This window comes from Dendrobates tinctorius, unplaced genomic scaffold (assembly GCF_039654945.1).
Source record: "Dendrobates tinctorius isolate UK_male_01 unplaced genomic scaffold, ASM3965494v1 ptg000138l, whole genome shotgun sequence".
Lineage (NCBI taxonomy): Eukaryota > Metazoa > Chordata > Amphibia > Anura > Dendrobatidae > Dendrobates > Dendrobates tinctorius.
In genome coordinates, this window is record NW_027361806.1 from 28,472,458 (window position 1) to 28,493,589 (window position 21,132).

At 48.7% G+C, this 21,132-nt stretch overlaps 1 protein-coding gene across 4 annotated transcripts in view; it reads right to left on the reverse strand.

Moving 5' to 3' along the window:
- Positions 1 to 20,467, reverse strand: part of SSX2IP (SSX family member 2 interacting protein) — a 32,932-nt gene extending 12,465 nt beyond the window's left edge. For 2 of the 4 annotated variants that reach the window (XM_073544922.1, XM_073544921.1), the window contains exons 1-10: positions 20,311 to 20,467; positions 14,485 to 14,595; positions 12,283 to 12,431; positions 9,213 to 9,422; positions 9,028 to 9,138; positions 8,562 to 8,697; positions 7,911 to 7,986; positions 1,163 to 1,340; positions 910 to 1,060; positions 701 to 810 (exon numbers count right to left, since the gene is read on the reverse strand). In XM_073544922.1, coding sequence (XP_073401023.1) covers positions 701 to 810; positions 910 to 1,060; positions 1,163 to 1,340; positions 7,911 to 7,986; positions 8,562 to 8,697; positions 9,028 to 9,138; positions 9,213 to 9,422; positions 12,283 to 12,431; positions 14,485 to 14,530 — 1,167 coding nt within the window. In that variant the 5' untranslated portion in view covers positions 14,531 to 14,595; positions 20,311 to 20,467. Of the gene's footprint in view, positions 1 to 700; positions 838 to 909; positions 1,061 to 1,162; positions 1,341 to 7,910; positions 7,987 to 8,561; positions 8,698 to 9,027; positions 9,139 to 9,212; positions 9,423 to 12,282; positions 12,432 to 14,484; positions 14,596 to 20,310 lie in introns of all 4 variants that reach the window. The other 2 variants (XM_073544920.1, XM_073544919.1) reach the window with 2 other exon arrangements.
- Positions 20,468 to 21,132: the final 665 nt, after the last annotated feature.

Here is a 21,132-nt window from a genome sequence, read left to right on the forward strand (position 1 = left end):
CAGCACCGAGGTGATACCAAGGTGCAGAAGAGCAATATGTAATATCTGGATGTGTGGCCCACCTACAGCGAGGGTACATCTCCCCTGAATCCTCCATACATGCAATCTACGAGCAGTAGTGTGTTTTCAATGGGGAGAGTGGAGAAAGCGACTTTAGACACCTCTGGCAGCAGCTTATCGCCTCTGAAAAGAGCTTTTAGCGAGAGGTTGGAGATCCCCAGAAACGTCAGATGGTTGGCTGGTCCCACCAAACTTGGCCGACCATCATCTAAAGTGTATGGGGGGCCCTGAATACAGATTCTACATTTAAGATCCATTCCCTTCCCCAACAGACGAGTTATGGGCTCAGACTTCTATGGAGCCCATATACCCCTGTGCATGCTGCAGTGAGACAATGCGGGGGCGGGAGGACCTGGACCCCACACATCAGCTGCACATTAATAAAGGACTATAGAAGAAACAAACAGAAGACCAGCAGCGGCTTTCAGTGTTCTAGGACATATAGTGCTGGTAAAGGCCCGTGTGTTCTCTGTAGTAAGCGCAGATGTCCGTAGATTCAGGATACGGACATCGAGGAGACGAGTCTCTGCCTTCTGCCGGCTCCGGGACACATTACACCATCGGTTATACTAGGGAGGATCACAGTTATATTCAGTGACACCGATCCTACAAACGCCGGATTCGGCCACACTACCCGTACCTGTAGCAGGAGCTGCTGGTTCTTTATGGTTTCTTTGCAGCTTTTAATTTCTTTTTTTAATTGTCCGAGCTCCTTCTCATGATCTTCTCTGGACATTAGGCCTTTGCGATCTGGAGACGGCACACGGACTTGAGAAGCTGCAGACAGATCACACATGTAGCGTCATGTCAGACAGCGAGTAATGAATACGGGGGTGGATGGAGGCGCACCTTGGTGGTCCAGCTTCTCTACGTGGCTCTTCAGGATGCGCCACTGCTGACGGATGCTGTTCACCAGCTGCTCTCTGACCGCCTCGCACGATAACTCAATCAGATTGTCCTTGCTGGAGTCTGCAGCGTCATCTTCTCCATCTGAAAAGGCCTGAAAGTGAAGATCAGTTAACAGGACGCCTGACAACCTACAGCACCGGCGGCCATAACCAGGTACAGAAGGATGAAGAGACCAGGAGCAGCGGACACTCACCGGGCCAAAGCCGTCCTCCAGCTTCTCCTTGGCTTTTGCTTTCTGCGGGCTGAGGATGGAGATCATTTCTTTCTTCATTTGCTGCAGGACTTTCTTCAGTTCTGCGTTCTCCATCATGAGCTGCTTCTGCCTCTGCTCATAGTCACTCAGCAGAACCTTGTACATCTCCTCTTCATTTCTAAGGCCGAAAAACACATTATGTGCCGCCTGCAGCTAGAAAACCACCGCAGAGCTCTATTCACACCTGATACCAATATCTCCTGTTACAGGACAAATACAGCAACCCAATGCAACACTGATGCCCCATGAACCCGACCCACAACCAGTGTAACACGTTGGTGGAGCGGCTTAGTATACATTTTTTGCAAAAACGTATGAACTAAATACCCTGTTTTATTATCTTTTTACTAGCACTTGCTGTCTACTGTTATATATTTTTTTACAAGAGTTTTTTTGCATGTTTGTCATACTGTGTTTTTTCTTTGTGTCTCAGTCTTTGGGTGGTGTGAACACGGTCCAACCGACCTGTTCACTATTGTGCAGGTCACATGTGTATTTAATCAGTGTAACACGTAGGTAGAGGGCGGTCGGTAAGGAAAGGAGATCGTGTCTGCTGGTCAATACAGGTTTAGAGGAAAAATAGCTTAGTTACTCACCGATAACGGTGTTTCTCGGAACCCAAGACAGCACCACGGAGAGAGGGGATCCGCCCTTCAGGGACAGGAACCTACAGATAGAAGGGCGGTACCTCTCCTCCGCCTTCAGTTGGTTACAGAGCATCAGAGGGTCTCCAGGTTAGACAACAGAAATATATACACAATATTATAATATTGCTTATCAGAAGCACCGTGCCTAAACGGAAACACTCTACTAACAGTAAAACATGCTCACCACACTCGTGAAGGGGAGGGGAATAAGCAGGTGCTGTCATGGGTTCCGAGAAACACCGTTATCGGTGAGTAACTAAGCTATTCTCTCTCACCCATGACAGCACCACGGAGAAAATTTCAGAGATTGGTAGCTTAGGGAGGGACCACCGCCTGAAGGACCCTTCTCCCGAAGGTCAGGTCAGACGTAGAGGCTAGATCTAATCTATAGTGCCTGAAAAAGGTCGAAGGTGATGTCCAGGTGGCCACCTTACAGATTTGTAGATGTAGGACCCCCCATAAAATGTAGAGTAGGACCCCCCATATGAGATTGCCTTGGCGTGGCGGGGTGGCTCAATATATTGATCAATATTTTGCTAAATGTCTCATTTTGAATGCAGTAAGATATGTGCATATGCACCTCATGTTATGCGTTCTGACCACTGGCAGTGCTGGCTCTTCTCTCTTTTTGTTGCAAATTGGTTTTGTGGCTGACCACCACTGTTGCCGTGCGCGCTGGGTCATGTTCGCCATCTTTTCTGTGTTTATTGTGATTGATCTAGGCTGCTGTGCACACTCACGGCAGTCCCGCCCTGCCCCAGGCTTTATTTATTTTTGCATCCATGTCTGATCCTGCATTGCCCTTCATCTGTGTTTGCTGGTCAGGCAGTGTGTGGAGGTCAAACCTGAGATGTCTGTGTTCAGACCTGGTTGGCCTTCATCTGCACCTGCTCCATCTGGCTGCAAGGGAGTGATGCAGATATGCTTCAGGTATGGATTGCATTTGATATGGTCTTCCCCGAAAGAAGCAAGAGGGCGAAACGCGCCTCGGGGTGCGGGGGTCTCTTGCACGGCTCCTATTTATGGTCATATTGCAGAGAAGGTAATAAGTTTTATACTTATATTCCATACTGTGTAACAACTGCTTCTATCTTGTATATATTTTTTCGGTGTCTCCTGCTTGGATTATTGTATAATATCCTGTGGATAAAATTATTGCATATATGGAGACTATATTATAGACCTTATTGAGGTGTATCATGGAGTTAATTATTTTAATTGTTAACTTTATATAATGATATTTGAAATTAACATTAGGAAGCGTTTTTTTTGATTATACCTCCTGTGACATTTAAATTATGATATATTTAATATATTGATCAATTGGATTATGAAATTTTGGGCTGTGTAATTTTCCCCTAGGGGTATATTATGTTTAAAATGACATGTGGTCTTTTTTAATTCTTTTTTCATGAAATAAAAATATTGTGATTTTATCACAGAATATTTATTGGTTCGCTTCATTTTTCTGGGATATTAGTTACATCTTATTTCCCTGTGGATGTGTTTTTTGTAGTGTAGTTATCAGGTTCTCTGAAAATCCCCTGTCCCTCATCAGTGCCCTCTCAAATTCCATGCTGTTAAATGGAGGTTCGGTGCCTGAGGATGTAACACTGGGCCCTGCGATAGCAGGTCCGGTAGGATCCATGGGTTGGTTACTGAGAGCATTCTTAGCCAGGAAAACCAGGTTCTTTTGGGCCAGAAAGGGGCTATCAGTATCATTCTTGCCCCGTCCTCCCTGACTTTCCTTAGGACCGCTGGAATGAGCATGATTGGGGGAAAGGCATATGTTAGACTCTGTGTCCATGGGAGCATAAACGCGTCCAGAGTTAGAGGATTCCCCCTGGGATCTAGGGAGCAGAAGGTGTCTTTTTTTTTTTTTTTTAAATCGGCAGACATTTTTACAATCTGCCGAAAATGGACCACTTTAGTACCCATACCCCCTGTCGTAATTGGGTGCGGCTCAGAAAGTCTGCCCTTTGATTCTCTGTACCCCGGATGTGTAGGGCTGACAGATAGCAGGTTTGCCTCCGCTAGTTTGAGGATTCTGGCGGATGTGTCCATTAGGGCTCGGGACCTGGTTCCCCCGATGATTTATATAGGCCACTGACTCGATTGTCCGAAAGAATGCGGGCATGGAGATTCTGAAGCAGGGGTAGGAAGTGTGTCAGGGCATAGCCTACTGCTAGAAGCTCTTTTTGATTTGAGGAGGCTTTTAGTTCTTGATCTCCCCAAACATTCTGAGTCACCTCGCTGTTCATGTGCGCTCCTCATCCCGTGGGACTGGCATCCGTTGTCACTGTGTGTTATCTTTGTTACCCAGGGGATCCCTTTGGACAGATTTTCCTGGTTTCCCCACCAAGCTAGGGAATGAATAGTTCTTGAATTTAGGGTAATACGACCCTCTAGGTGTCCCCCTATAGCTGCCTGGTTGGCTAATACATCCCACTGGAGATCTCTCGTGTGTAACTGAGCCCATTGAACTGCTGGCAGGCAGGCGGATAGGGAACCCAGCAGTGACATAGCTTTCCTTAATGTCATAGAGGGATTTTGGATTGCTCTTGCTGTAATTTGAGCAATTTTCTCCTTTGTGGTCTGGGAGGCGACACTCCTGAATGTTTGAGTCTAGTGTTAAGGTACTGTCACACTGAGCGATGCACCAGCGATATGACGCGGTCAGGATCGCTGGTACATCGCTAAGTGGTCGCTAGTGGGCTGCCACACAGGCAGATCTCACCAGCGACATCGCTGGGGACGGGGGGTCGCTACTTACCTGTCACACCAGGCGATCCTGCGTCCTCCCGCCCGTGTCCACTAGGGTGACCGCAAAAAATGGATGTCGGAATTTTTTCCGTCTGGACCCCACAAAACGATTCCCCTTTCCAGATATTGAGATAGCCAAAATTTGAGCTCGATCAAACGACGTTAACCCGTGCCGCTCGTCACTCAAAGTTTGAAAAAATCCAAATTGAGGTATTTTAAGATTTAGGTATTTTGCATAGTCTGTTAGACTATAAAGAATGTGACAACAACATTGCAGAAATAGCCCTGACCAAATTTTCAAACCATTTGTGGTATTTGAATGCAGAGTTGGTGGGATTATCGTTTTTTGATCCCACCATTACAGACAATGAAAAGTTGTTAATGGCTAATAAATTGCTCAGTAGCACAGATGAACCATCAGAGCACGCTAGGGTTGTAAATCCAAAAATTAGGAAAGAAAAATTATAAGAGGTAGGAAGTAACCGACTTTAACGACCTTCTGACAAAAGATGAAGAACAAAAGCAATATGTCCTGCAAGTTGTAAGCAAATGCCGAGCATTATATTCTGACGTTTCAAAAACTACTTTAACAAAAGCTCTAGAATAGATTAGATAACTATGTAAAATTATCAACTCATGTAGGTTAGCGTGCTCTGATGGTTCGTTTAGCTTTTTCAGATTTATAATCGTCCGAAAGGTGCCGTCTGGTTTGGTTACTAGAAAAAGAGGGGAGTAGAACCCTCTGCCCATATCCTGCAGGGGAACCTCCTGGAGGACCCCTTTTTTTACTAGGCCCAGGACCTCGCTTTCTAGCACTTCCTGTTCTCGCGTACTGGATCTCAGCGGCGTTGTTACATACTTTCGAGGTGGGAGAGAGAGAGAAAGTCTATTCTTAGGCCCTCCTGGATTAGGTTTACTATCCATGGGTTGTTTGAAATTCTCCTCCAGGCTGGAAGAAAAAGGGTTAACCTTCCCCCCCCACCTGGGGCGTACTGTCACTTGGAGGGCTTTTTGTCTAGGGAGGAGTTAAAGAAGAACCCTCTCTCTCTTCATTTGTCATCCCACTTTTGTTCCCTCGGTGGTCTCCTCTGAAAAAACCTCCTATTTCGAAAGGGCCTTTTAAATGCTGCTCGCCCCAAACTTGGGAATCCTTTCTTCTTGTCCCCTGCTTTCTGGAGGTTGTCATCTGACATCTCCCCAAAAAGGAATTTCCCTTCACAGGGGATTGAAGATAATTTCATTTTGGTCTGTAGGTCCCCTGGCCAACTTTTAAGCCATAGTGTCCTTCGGGCCGCGTTTGAGAGTGCTGCTGTTTTGGACGATAGCGGACTCATCGGCCGATTCAGCCAGGCTAGGAAGGCAGCCGCTCCCCTTATTACTGGGATAGAATCTAAGATCTTATCTCTTGGTGTCCCTTCCCTCAGCTGTTTCTCAAGTTGGTCTACCCATACCATTAGGGCTCTTGAGGTACATGTCGCCGCTATGGCTGGCCTAAGGTTACCGCCTGCTGACTCCCATGCCCCCTTTAGAGAGGTATCCGCCTTTTTATCTAGGGGGTCCTTGAGGGTTTCCACATCCTCAAAGGGAAGGACGAATTTCTTTGAGGTCTTAGCGACTGCAACATCTAGCTTCGGGTCTCTATCCCAAGACATAGATGCCTCCTCCTCAAAGGGATATTTTCTTTTAAGGGAAGGGACTGTAGTATTTTTCCTGTCTGGCTTGTCCCATTCTTTTTTTGATTAGGCCCTTGACAATTTCATTAAGCGGAAATACTCTGTTTTTTCTGGCCTAGTCCCCCGAACATTATGTCCTGGACTGTTTTATCCGGCCTAGGGTCTAATACCCCCATGGTAGACCTTACAGCTTTTACTAGTCTGTCTACCTCTTCTAGGGGAAAACAGTGACGCCCTCCTCTTTCCTCGTCTGAGGATGAGGAGCCGGATTCCGAGGTTTTAGACGTGATTTCTCCCGACGTGGAAGAGTCTGACTGGGAGGTTTCTATTGTGTCTTTCTTCCTCGTTTTATCCCTATGCTTAAGGGATACGAGGGCACTCTGAACCTCTGATTTAATTGCAGCCCTTAGGTCGGATGCGAAATCCGGAATCTCCTGACAAAGAATTTCTTTTGTGCAAGACTCACAGTTTTTTCTCCCATGATACAGGTAGGGCTCTAGTGCAAGTGGGGCATTCCCTGTTCTTCTTTTTCCCCCTTCTTTCCCGGGTCGGGAGATGGAGTCAGGTCCTGTATAGGCTGGTGGCGATTTGCTCCTTGCCGCTGACATACTGCGCCGCGTGGAGTGACTGCTGGAACGGCCATCTTTGTCTCATTCCTTCTGCCGGTGGTGGTGTTGGTGGTGCTGCTGCTTGGGCTGCAGCCTGACATGCTGCTCCTGTTGCTGGTCGCTATCCCCCATTATCAGGATCGTTTCCAGCCAGGAGTTGTGAATCCACCATTTTAAATTTTGCCGCCCCCGTGACGTCACCGCTCCCATCCTGCACCACGCTGGCCGGGGAGCGTGCTCCTGCGCATGCGCCGGTTCCAGGGACCCGGAAGCCGCTCCTCTACTTCCGGGGCAGCTGCCATGTTGGTACTTTCTATACCAAGGCGCTGTCTGCACTTCCACCAGGTCCACGAACTCCTTTCTGGAGCGGCGGCTCTGACGTCTCCCCCCGCTCACCCGGCAGCCCGCATGTAGCGGCTTCGGGCACCGCTCCTGCCGCGACAGGGGCCTCCCTGATGCCGCATACCGGACAGGTCAGCCCCGGATCCGGACTCTTCTTACAAACACAGGTATGCCGTACTGTGGGTCCTCCCGTCAGGGACAGGAACCCAACTGAAGGTGGAGGAGAGGTACCGCCCTTTTATCTTTAGGTTCCTGTCCCTGAAGGGCGGATCCCCTCTCTCCGTGGTGCTGTCACAGGTGAGAGAAATACAAGGTTTTTTTTTTACCTATATTGAAAAGCAGACAATGACGACACTTTTCCCATGCAGACTGCTTAATCAATACACACCGATAGAAGATACAAATCAGGAACCTTTCCTGCGAATAAAGCCAATAATAAACTAAACTGCATTACACTCAGCTGCATGAAAAGTGCAGAGAACCGACAGGGCCAGTATTGTGCTAGTACAGGTGTGAAGGTAAACCCCACTGACAGAGGCACAGGTCCCAGCACCCGAGCCCACAGCTGTGACCTGCGGAGGTGACGGCGCCATCATTTTAGGTCTCGTCAGAACATTCTCCCACCAGATTCCATTTTGTGTTGCACTTTACTCACTTGGCATCCGTTTTGCTTGTTCTCCATGCCATCCTCTTGCCATCAGCTCGACCGACGTAGTTCAACACATCGATGGCTGTGGAGTAAGTGTACGTTAGTGTTTGACAGATCAGCAAAGTCTCCTTATTCCGTCACATCACAAGCCTTCCCGCATGTCTATGGGGTGAACAGACTGGCTCCAGGGAACGAGTCTCCGAAGATAAAACCCTCCGCTAACTTATCGCGTGTGAATATATCTGGGCTCTGGGACTTCTACCTAGAGGCCAGGAGCAGCTGCGGTCCACATCTCCCTGCCTGATACAACGTCGCGTTTCTCCATCCACAGATGTAATAAAGCATCACACAATGAGGGAGAGATCAGTGTTGAGCCGCAGCGTCTGCAAATAAGATCTGCAGCAATTTACAGCACAAGACCAATGAACAGACCCCAGAGTCGGCTCTGGAAGATCAGCAGCAGGCCAAGCTCAGTCTGGTGAAGATAGTTCACCATGGATTGCACATGCTTGTAGTGAAAAAGGTGAAGTCTGCGCCAGATCAGCAGCAGAAGTTTTCGCCAAGGTGTGAACATGGCCTAGGACTTCAGATAACGTGCTGACATGCAGAGTATGCCGGCCGCGGCTCGGGTACATGAAGCGTGCGCTCTGCACCTACAGATTTTCTTGTCCCTCTTGTCCATCACCAGCTGGTACAGTCTCTCCTTCAGCTTGTTATACTCGCGCTCCTTCCTCTTCAGGTTGTGATTGTGCTGAGTGGAGCGGCTGCTAATGATGTTCTGCAGCTTCTGCACCTGCACAGGACAGATATCGATACTTGTGTTATATGTGCTCTTAGTGATGTGATTACAGTCCATTATATATGCAGGTACTGACGGCCGGTGCACAATTGTGAGAAGACCAATTATTTTAGTGAATTGTGGAGGAAACGTGTTCACAAACAGAAGTGGCTTCACAATAAGAGCTGCCGTTTATGGCGGCCTGTATTCTGCTTATAGTAATGTATGCATCCACGAATTGTGTGTCTTAGTGATACAACAAAACCCAACAACACTCCCGACTCCCACTTTAGCCTGCAGACACGTGACCTTAAGCCGCGTCTGGCGTCTCCCCATGTGCCTCACCTCTTCCTTCTCATTCTTCAGCAGTTGGAGCAGGTTGTGGTGCTTGCACTGCTGCTGCCGCTCTCGCTCCAGGAGCGCAGCGTTTTCTCGTTTTGTTAGATCCAGCTGATCCTGCGGTACACAATATATAGATAGTTATTGTATGAGGCACAGAGATTGCACCGGCCTCACACACTGGCGCTCACCTTCAGCTTGCTGTGGCCGCTCTGCAGATGCTCCAGGTCGCTGTTCATCTTCAGGATCTGCAATTCTGCATCTTCTCGTCGTCTCAGGTCTCGGCTGTGTCGCTGCAGCAGCTCGTGGATACAGTTCATAATGGACACTAATTGGAGCCTCCTGCCGACACCATTTTGGGGGGCAGTTTGCAGTGATGGAAACCCCAATGTTGTGAGCTCCTACAATGCACAGAATGAGGCCGAATGCAGCAAGTTACCACATTGAAGGGTCGACCTTATCTTGAGGTTTCATTGCTGTGCATTACTACAGTTAATTTTGAAGATTACCTTTTTCCTGGCTGATATCAAAAATATAAACTGATGTAAGGGGAAAAACAGGGAACTTTTTGGGCGATTAAGGCTGATCCTCGCCATATAAAAGGAATCAGAAGTGGTTCCCTAATGGCAGAGCTCCACGCTGCGCCCCTCAGCAGATTCCCTGCTCCATGTCCGACCTCTGCTTCTCGGTATGAGCATGCATAATGTCTATACATGACCCCATGGTTCTCCCAAACCTGCCCGCTCCTTAATAACTGTTACTAAGGGGAATTGGGGGTCTGGAGGCCAGGGATAACAATGGCCATCACAAAGGAGAAATTATTCTGGTTCTGATCACTTCTGTATTGGGAGGAGCGCGGCACCGGTTAAGTCACCGCTACACCGGTCAGGCCGTGTGTATGATTGGCAGTCGTTAGGACCGGTGTGTAATTCCAGTTGTATAGATGCGACACCGCTGGTACAGCTCACATCCCGACAGGAGTGAAAGGAGTCAGAAAAATCCTTTATACACGAATTCATGTTCAGCGCCATTTGTAACCTCTACAGATTCAATGGGGGAAATAAGTATTTGATACACTGCAGGTTTTGCAAGTTTTCCCACCCACAAAGAATGGCGAGATCTGTAGTTTTCATTGTAGATACACTTCACCTGTGAGAGACAGAATCCAAGATAAAATCCAGAAAAATCACATTGTAGGATTGTTACACAATTCATTTGCATTTTATTGCAAGAAATAAGTATTTGATACAATAAGTTCTGTTTTTCTAATATTTGGTGCAGAAACCTTTGTTTGCAGTTACAGAGGTCGGACGTTTCCTGTAGTTCTTGACCAGGTTTGCACACACTGCAGCAGGGATATTGGCCCCCTCCTCCATACAGATCTTCTCCAGATCTTTCAGGTTTCGGGGCTGTCGCTGGGCAACATTTCAGCTACTCCAAACATTTTCTATTGGGTTCAGGTCTGGAGACTGGCTAGGCCACACCAGGACCGTGATATGCTTCTTAAGGAGCCGTTCCTTAGTTAGCGCAGCTGTGTGTTTCGGGTCATTGTCATACTGGGAAGACTCAGCCACAACTCATCTTCAATGCTCTTACTGATGGAAGGAGGTTGTTGGCCACAATCTCATGATACATGACCCAATTCATCCACCCTTCAATACGGTGCAGTTGTCCGGTCCCCTTTTCAGAAATGCACCCCCAAAGTATGATGTTTCCCCCACCATGCTTCTCGGTTGAGACAATGTTCTTTGGGTTGTACTCATCCTTCTTCCTCCAAACACGGCGAGTGGAGTTGATACCAAAAAGTTCAATTTTGCTCTCATCTGACCACATGACCTTCTCCCATGCCTCCTCTGGATCAACCAGATGGTTATTAGTGAAATTACAATGGTGTGAGCAGGGGGACATTGTGGCCCTGCAAGATTGTAATCCATGACGGTGTAGTGCGTTACCAACAGTAGTGTTTGAAACTGTGGTCCCAGCTCTCTTCAGGTCATTGACCAGGTCCTCCATGTAGTTCTGGGCTGATTCCTGACCTTTCTCAGAATCATCCTTACCCCACAAGGAGAGATCCCACTTGAAGCCCCAGACCAAGGAAGATTGACAGTCATATTAGGTTTCTTCCATTTTCTAATTGTGCTAACAGTTGTTGTCTTCTCCTCACCAATGCCTGTTGTCCTGTAGCTCATCCCAGCCTTGTGCAGGTCTACCATTTTGTCCCTGATGTCCTTACACAGCTCTTTGGTCTTGGCTATGGTGGAGAGCCAGAATTCTTACTGGTTGGTCAGTGATCAAATACTTATTTCATGTAATAAAATGCAATTTACTTATGTAACAATCCGACAATGTGACTTTCTGGATTTTACTTTTAGATTCTGTCTCTCACAGGTGAAGTGTACCTATGATAATTACAGACCTCTCCATTCTTTATAGGTAGGAAAACTTGTAAGATCGGCAGTGCATCAAATACTTATTTTCCCCACTGGGTCTGCTGATGGCGCACTCGTCCTGGCAGGTCAGTACACATACCATCAATGCCGCTGCTCACCTGACACAGAAGTGAGCGGAGCTGGAACATCCTTTTACGGTACGTGCCTACGATCGGGAATAGCAGCAGGTTGTGGACACCCCTCACCTGCGCTGCGCCCATGACGCTGCATTCCACGACAAGCACAGTGGACTGGACTTACAGAAATCCCACGCCCACTGTGCTTCTATATGACGCTGCGTAAGCTCAACCGCAGTGCGGGATTAGGAGTTACAGCATGTCCATTCCTGTTGTGGAGACTAGCATCTCCGTAACAGACATTTCCACAATACAACGTGTTGGATGCGTGGGTCAATGAACACGTGACTGAATGCAGGGAAGATACCCTGTGTCCAAAGTGCTGCCATCTCCTGATCGCGGGCACGTACCCTTAGTCACATCCCTGTGTGCAGAGCGTAGACACTGGGCATCTCCGTACACTCGGAGGCAGCTGCAGGAACCACAAACTTCTCTAATCCCAGCAGTTTAACCCCCCGAAAAGCCATCAATAGCGACTGTGGAGTCCAGTTTGAGGCATTTACAGTTATCTACGATTCTGTCCGAATGTGGCCCTCACAGTGATGACGGCTGGGGGCCACTACTGCAACCTATAGTGTCTGCACCTTGAACCTCACCTACACGATGAATTAGTCTGAGCCTTCCTGGAGGATCCCATAACATTATCCATGTCTCCATGCCTGGCCACACTGGACAGTACCGGGCCGGAAGCTCACCTGGTTGATGTACGCTACACACTGCTCCACGTTGTCATCAGTGCAGAAGTTCAGGTCTTGGGACACTTTGGCCGCGCTGGCCAGGGGCTGCAGGAGGGCCGAGGGCGTCATCCTGGGCTCAGAGTTGTATCGGGAGAGGATTCGGCTTTCTGGAATGAGCAGCAGCGGATGAGACGAGGCAGCATTTACATGCAGGAGATAAAAGGCTAAATGTTCTAAATGAGCGATTAACCTCAAAGCAGTCGCTCCAGAGTCATATCACCGGCCACAAAGAGCGAAGGTCAACGATCACCTCCCCACTGTGGCCAATTAAAAGGGACTGAGGGTCCAATCCCACGAGAGACTAAGTGCCACATTTTCCATGGAATATTTGCTGCGTGCTACAACAGCAAAGAAAATCCACAACTACACAGCGTAAACTGACCGGCACCACCAGAAATACTCCGGGTAAGAACGTCTGGACGACGCGGCACATGCCCGCAGGGTCCCTGCCGGTGGTGGATTCTGTCCAGGGAACGCCGACAGACGATACAAGAAGCGGACCCTTGCAGGCGTCCATTGACACGTCAGAGCGATCGCTCGCTCCTCCTCTTATTGCCGGCAGCGCATCCTGGTTTACACGAGATGTGCTGCCGACTACACTGAACGCAGCGCCACATCTCCCCACATTCAGTGCAATTCAACTCACAGCCAAATGACAATTATCACATTGGCGCTTCTGTTTTTTCCTCTCCTGCTCCCCAGAGCTTTAATTTTTTCAGTGACAGCTGTATGAGGACTTGTGCTTCATGCTGGGATGACTGGTAGTTTTACATGATTACATAATTGTACCATACAATATACTGGAAAATGGGGGAAAATGCAAGCGAGACAAAATGGTGGAGGAAACCCCTCCAGAATATCTACTTCAGGGTTCTGGGTTATTTTTTAGGACTGTTTTAAACATTCGATGTAAAGTATACACCGCAGCCTCGGAGTCTCCCGTGGGAGGTATACACCGCAGCCTCGGAGTCTCCCGTGGGAGGTATACACCGCAGCCTCGGAGTCTCCCGTGGGAGGTATACACCGCAGCCTCGGAGTCTCCCGTGGGAGGTATACACCGCAGCCTCGGAGTCTCCCGTGGGAGGTATACACCGCAGCCTCGGAGTCTCCCGTGGGAGGTATACACCGCAGCCTCGGAGTCTCCCGTGGGAGGTATACACCGCAGCCTCGGTGTCGCCTATCTGATGCATTGTCACAAAAACTAGAAGTTGTGTTGGAGGATCTATTTTGTGAATGAGGCCAGACAGACCTTACCAAAGTCTGTGAAGGTCCTTTTGGGTGGCAGAGAATCTGACTTCCATTAGAGATCTATGACAGGTGTGTATGGAACCTTTGAGGGCTTCCCCATTATCTAAAACACCGCGGCAGGTAAATGCTGCAGTGATGCTCCGGTCAGTACATGGCCCGTTACGGCATTAGCAATGTACAGGACAGGTGTGTGCTGTGACCGTCACAGTCGGGCAGTAAAGTCCTCAGTGGATCACAATGTACCTGTCTGTGTACCGTACATTGTACAGTCAGGGGGGACACGTACACGGAATCATGCTCCACTCAGTGGGTGCAGTAGGAGGGACATTTATAAGAAAATTAATAGAGCCCTTTGTGGATTTTACTAAATGTCAACCACAAGGTGATGAAAAAAAATATCTGCAACTGAAAAAGTCCTTCAGCTTCAGTATCAGTTGGTATGAATGTACTGTATTTTGTGGACTATAAGATGCATTCCATATTTTGAGAAGGAAAATAGGAAAAAAAATGTAATAAAATGGTGTGTCTTCCAGCCTGACTCAGTGTGCCCATGCACTGCCGGAGGCGGCCATTTCCCCGAAGCCCACCGCAGGGAAGTAGGAAAGTGCGGAGACTCTGCTCAATGCTGACATTTTCTGACAGCCCATGGCGCCCAGCATCAGGACACCCCCTTTACCAGCCCAAAGCATCGCCCCACTCCTGTGACCCTGCTCCACTGCAGCCGCCCCACCGCCGGGAAGCTACAGTCATATTATAAAATGCACCCCCATTTTCCTACCAAATCTTGGGGAAAAACATGTGTCTTATAATCCAAAAAATACGGCACACATAAAGGGGCTAAGGCCAGGCAATGCGATGTTCACAGACTGTGAGCAATAAGAGCAGACGAGAAGGGTCAGGATGCAGAATTACCTGATTCCGGCATGTTTCCAGTCCTCCAGTCACCCATAGTCGGCATGCCACATGCATCAATGGCCTGTATACAGCGAGAAGGAGCCGCATCTATGGAGACATTACCTAAAACTGAAAAGACAGAAGAATTAAAAATCGACAAACCTGGAGCCAACAACGGCCACACGGACTGACAGGATGGTGTAGAAGCCGAATGTCAATTCACAAAACAGTGGAGACCCCAGAAAGGCCGTCCATCTACTATAAAGCAAGGAGCCATCATATCCCAGGTTATATCCCGACGCCCCCACTAACATGTACAGAGACGCGGCCTTTATATAAGATGGAAAAACAAAAGATACCGGGGCGATCTGTAACCCACTTATGAAGGGCGCCACGATCCCCCTACATACATCACAGGGGCGATAACCCTAACCTGTAGATCCAGCCCTCGGGGGTCGCTCGCCTAGGTCGTGCCCTCACTGGTCTGGGCAGAGTGCTGCCCATGAAGGTTACACCAGTTTAGGGAATACCGCCGCCCGAACACATGAACCTCTGACAGCGACAATTACTATAAGGAACACTGATCCCATAAGCAGACGCCGCACAATCTACTTAGAGCCTCTCCATTCTGGCCATTAATCCCCTCCAGATGGCTCTGCTGAAGTGAGAATTACAGAAGACCCGGTCATAATCCATTATCACAGCGCTCAGAGGAGAAGACGACACGGGCAGAGACTTCAGGACGATCGTCCTCTGCCCATCACTTCATCTGCGACTCTGCTGCGCCCAATTTACGAGCTTTGTCTGACACTTTCCACAGACGAGACGACTGGACAACTACTCCACTCGGAGTCACAGATCACGGTCAGCGTGAGGATGGGCGTCGTGCCATCATCTGGTCTGTAACGGGGAAGAAAGCGCCACAGTGATGGAGGAATCCTGGACCGGCACCAAACAGGTTTAGAGAAGAAGTCAAGTCCAAACTTACTGTACAGATAGGAACACTACTAATAACGGAGAGAAAAAAGCTATGGAGCCTTTATGGCAGCAGATGAGGCGCTGTAGCCCAACAATACAGACCAGACGGAGAAAGTCAGCACCTGTACCATCTCACTAACCCGTAAGAAACAGCCTCCATATAATGCCCACAGCGGCACAGACGGGGGGGGCCCACAGCGGCGTCGCATGGCTGCATGAAGCCTTCCACTTCTGACTTCATTAGGGGAAAAAAAAATACTACAAAAATGTCTCAAACACAGCAGAGACTGATGAGACCCTTCAGTATTTCATCCTGTAAAAAGTGCACCAAAAATATTCAGAAATAAAACCCAAACAAAAACATTTACAACATAATAAAAATGGTGAGTTTTAGGGTAAATGTAACAATTCTAGATAAAAGCATAAAAAGATCAAGTAAAGTAAACCTCACAATGTATCGGGCGTCATTACACGTGTCACAGCAAACAGACATGTGCTCAACAACCACACAGACACCACGACAATCCTGACGGTACAATGTCATATACTGGTAAGACGCGGCCGGGGGATGCAGCATCTAACCCTACAGAGAGCGAAAATACATATAATCAGCAGCACAGACCCCTACTGCAGGTCCAGCCTCAGCGCCAGGAGCCTCAGCGCCAGGAGCCTCAGCGCCAGGAGCCTCAGCGCCAGGAGCCTCAGCAGCCTCTATCCCTCCAGCATTCACCTCCTGCACTGGCAGATAAGGAGCTTACACTGGGCTCAGCCCACACCGCACCCGCCTGCTGCTAAAGGTCAGGCACTAAAGCCTCCTCCACCAGCACAGGACGAGGAGCCTTCATCTGCCCGTGATGCATCATAGTGGTCTGCAGACTAGAAGCCAGCATGCTGGGAGTTGTAGTGGGTGACAGCTGGAGGTTGGCCTAATGTAATGTGCGGGATTAGACGACAAGTCCATGGGTCGGATTCATTGTTGCATTTGTGGCCTCCTGTCATTTAAACGTTCATTCTGTTCGCCTGGTTCTCAGGGCCACCATGGAGAGCAGCTTTAGGGGTTTCTAGAGGTTTTTTTTTTTTTTTTACCAATTCAGACTTCAAAAAGTCACATTTTTTGTGCAGATGTGAACACATTTTTTTTTTAAACTGCGGGAGAACAATGGGTGTGATTTGTATTGGGGTACTGCGGTGCCCGGCTCTCCCCCTACAGCAGGCATCCTTTCCACCAGCCCCCTCCGTCCTGTAGACGAGCTGCAGCAGCGCTCTCCGGCCGCAGATTGTCCCGCTCTCCCTTTGAGAGCAAAATAATATATTCGGCACAGGAGGGTACAAAGTTGTCCTGGAAAATATCTTAAACGGATTGTTCCAACTTATATTTTTTTTAATTGAACTTTGATGGTCTTAGAAGTAGAAACTCTCCGCACTCACCTAGCAGACCCAGGGGGCCCCTTCATACGGATGCCTGGGCCCCTACAGTCACGGGCCAGTCTGAAGAGGTCAGGAGGCTGGTGACTGAGCAGCAGGGGGCCGGTAGGAGGGTGTGGATGTTTGTTTTTTTTAAATAAGTAGAGAACATCTCCTTTAAGGCTAAACTGTCAACCCATGGACAAGAGTGGCTAGTTATTAGTGGTTAGTTATAACAAATTATAATTATCCTCCATCCCATAGTCCAGTGATTTTCAACCTTTTTTGAGCCGCGGCACACTTTTTATACGTAAAAAATCCCGGGGCACACCACCAACCAAAATGGCACAAAATGACACTAAAACAGTACATATTATACATATAGTTAATAATATAGATTCTAAATGTATTTTTACTCACTCAGTATATATATATATATATATATATATATATATATATATATATATATATATATATATATATATATATATATATATATATATACACACACACACATATACACAGTCCCATGTAAAGTCATACATACAGTCCCACGTATATGAGCCACATAATTATCAGCATATACTATATATATATATATATATATATATATATATATATATATATAGTATATGAGCTGGCGCTTGTACTCCAGCCTCATGGCCATAGTATTTCTCATTGTACCCCTTTATATTGCAGTATATGAGCCACAATTATCCCTTTCTTTTATTAATATGCCCCATCATTATCACCTTCTTGTAGTAATATGCCCCATCATAATCCCCTTCATGTAGAAATTGCCCATTCCACTACCTCCATCATTTCCTTCTCCCCACCACCTCATTATTGCCCTTTCAACAACCCCATCATTGCCCTCTCCCCACCACCGCCTTCTTATCACCCCCTTCACCGCCTTCTCCATTGCCCTCTCCCCATCACCGCCTTCTCCATGACTCCCATCATTGCTTCTCATCACATCCATCAACTCACCTACACACGCACACAAACACACACCTCTCACCTAGACACACACACACACACACACACACACACACACACACACACACACACACACCCCCCTCACCTCTCCTCACCGGCAGCTTCCTCTCACTGGCACAGCAGCCGCGGGGCTGAATGATGATGTCATCCAGCCGCGCCGCTGACTGCTGTGTCAGGGAGGAAGCGACACAGGAACACGGGACTGCTGCCTCTCCGACCCGCCGCCCTGCTTGCCTCCACATGGCTAATTTGCATCGCATGTAAATTAGCCATGCGGACACGCGGCACACCCGACCATGTGTCGCGGCACACTAGTGTGCCGCGGAACACTGGTTGAAAACCACTGCCATAGTCCCATGCCCATAGACCCATCATACATATCCTCCATCCCATAGTCCAGTGCCCATAGACCCATCATACATATCCTCCATCCCATAGTCCAGTGCCCATATACCCATCATACATATCCTCCATCCCATAGTCCCATGCCCATATACCCATCATACATCCTCCATCCCATAGTCCCATGCCCATATACCCATCATACATCCTCCATCCCATAGTCCCGTGCCCATATACCCATCACACATCCTCCATCCCATAGTCCCGTGCCTATATACCCATCATACATATCCTCCATCCCATAGTCCCGTGCCCATAGACCCATCATACATATCCTCCATCCCATAGTCCCGTGCCCATATACCCATCATACATATCCTCCATTCCATAGTCAACCATTGTGACATCATAATGAGGGGCGGGGCTTGACGCGCACAGACTTTTTCCCCAGTATGTAGATGGGGGCAAAATTGCTTGGTGAATTGGAACGCGCGGGGTTAAAATTTTGCCTCACAACATAGCTTAGGACGCTCTCGGGGTCCAGATGTGTGACTGTGCCAAACTTTATGGCTGTAGCTGTGACGGTGCGGATGCCAATCCCGGATATACACACACACTGAGCTTTATATATTAGATTCTCAAACACCATAAAGGGAGATCTGAGCTGACAGGAGAGGTCCCTCGGCCCCTGCACGTCTGTACATCACTCAGAGCCCTCAAAATGTCATACACGATGCCCCTCGGGGGCAGCAGGTCCATAGTGGGGTCCTGCTGCAATCCTGTGTGGGGACATTGGGGGAGGGAAGCGCTGCTCTGGAGCACGGACCATAGCACATCGGTGACATCCAGTCTCTCCCCAGTACATGATGGGAACACACGTCCTCACCTGTCAGGGGGCGACCGTCCCCCCTAGAAGCCGTAAACTCTGACAGACGCATCAGCTGGGAAAACAGGGGCGATTCAGCTGTCACAAAGCGTCAGTGCTCCAAAAACAGAGGTGGTTGGGAGTAATAGGCTCCACTGGGCTTCTTCCCAGAACTATCACTGCGCAGGGGCACGGGGGGCAGTACGTCCCCTTCTCAGACATAAAATGACAGCACAGATGGAGAAGATCTGGACTAGGCCGCTGAGTAACATCTGTTCCTATGAGGAGGACGAGTCCCGACACAGACGGGCAGAGGGGACAACGTCAGACACCCACAGAGGAGAGCAGTGGACGCACCCTGGAAACGGAAGGCTGCACACACAAGCACCACTGCACCCAGCACTCATGGGGGGTCACCCCGACACGTGGGACAGGAGTGGCCTGGAATCTGACACAGCCGACACTGTGGGTACATCAGTAGGTCAGCGCTGGGAACACTACAACTCCCAGCATGCACTTATCTGCCAGGAGCAGGCAGCACTGCACGGTCAGACCCCACAGTATAGAGCCGGGGCAGTCACAGAGGCTTCCTGAGAATCCTGATGCGGTGGGTCTGTGAATCAGCGGCACGTCCACTGAACCCCACCGATTTCCAGCTCCGTCATGTCCATTTCCACGGCCATCTCTTGTAATCTGTGATAACGGTAATATCGGACGCCGCAGCGACTCATGAACCGGCCGTCAGGTCTCATCTCGCGGTTTTCCAGCGTCTCGCTGCAGTTCGGCGTCTTTGCGCCATTTTATAGCGTTTAGGAATAATAATAATAATTATTTTATTTCTATAGCGCCGACATATTCCGCAGCACTTTACATTTCAGAGGGGATTTGTACAGACAATAGACATTACAGCATAACAATAATCACATAGATCATAACAAATAACAAGAGGAATGAGGGCCCTGCTCACAAGCTTACAGTCTATGAGGAAAGAGGGAGACACGAAAGGTGGGTGGTAACAGTTGCCCTGATTGTATGGACCAGCCATAATGTTAAGTGTGTGACAGTACAGACACAGAGGGCTAATGGAGGCATAAAGCATGTGGGAACATGATGCGGGGAACCTGGAATAAAATCCACAACTGAAATGTCACTAATGGTGCAAATCACTGGAGCAACACAGACCGTGCAGGAACACTGAGGGGAGGACTAACTAACACACACACACACACACACACCCCCCCTTCGGAGATCGGTACCTGAGCTCCTCCTCCCCGGGATGTACAGTGCAGGCGCCCGAGCTCCTCCGGCCTCCGGCGGTTTATAGTCCCGTCCCACTAACTACCGGCCCCGTAGGCCTGACCGGTTACTAAGCAACCACAGAGCGGCGGGCGGGACGTGACTGGTCTCCAGGCAACCAAGCAGCGGAGGGGCGGGGCGTAAGCACCTGTTAAACAGCGCGGAGTATGACGGGAGACAGCGCTGACACCTGCTACCGCTGTGGGCGGGGCCGGAGAGACAAGGTGGAGTGAGAGGTCATGAGGGTCCCGGAGACCTGTTGTCATGGAGACGAGGACGGTGTGATAATGTGATACACGCCTGTGTGCTCTGCTGCCATCTTAACCTCCATATACAGTGCAGGTACAGAGCGAGGAGTCCTATCACTGCTTATAACCTGTATATACAGTGCAGGACAGAGCGAGGGATCATATCACTGCTTATAACCTCTATATACAGTGCAGGACAGAGCAAGGGGTCATATCACTGCTTATAACCTCCATATACAGTGCAGGACAGAGTGAGGGGTCATATCACTGCTTATAACCTCCATATACAGAGCAGGACAGAGCGAGGAGTCATGTCACTGCTTATAACCTCTATATACAGTGCAGGACAGAGCAAGGGGTCATGTCACTGCTTATAACCTCCATATACAGTGCAAGACAGAGCGAGGGATCATATCACTGCTTATAACCTCCATATACAGTGCAGGACAGAGCGAGGGATCATATCACTACTTATAATCTCTATATACAGTGCAGGACAGAGTGAGGGGTCATGTCACTGCTTATAACCTCCAT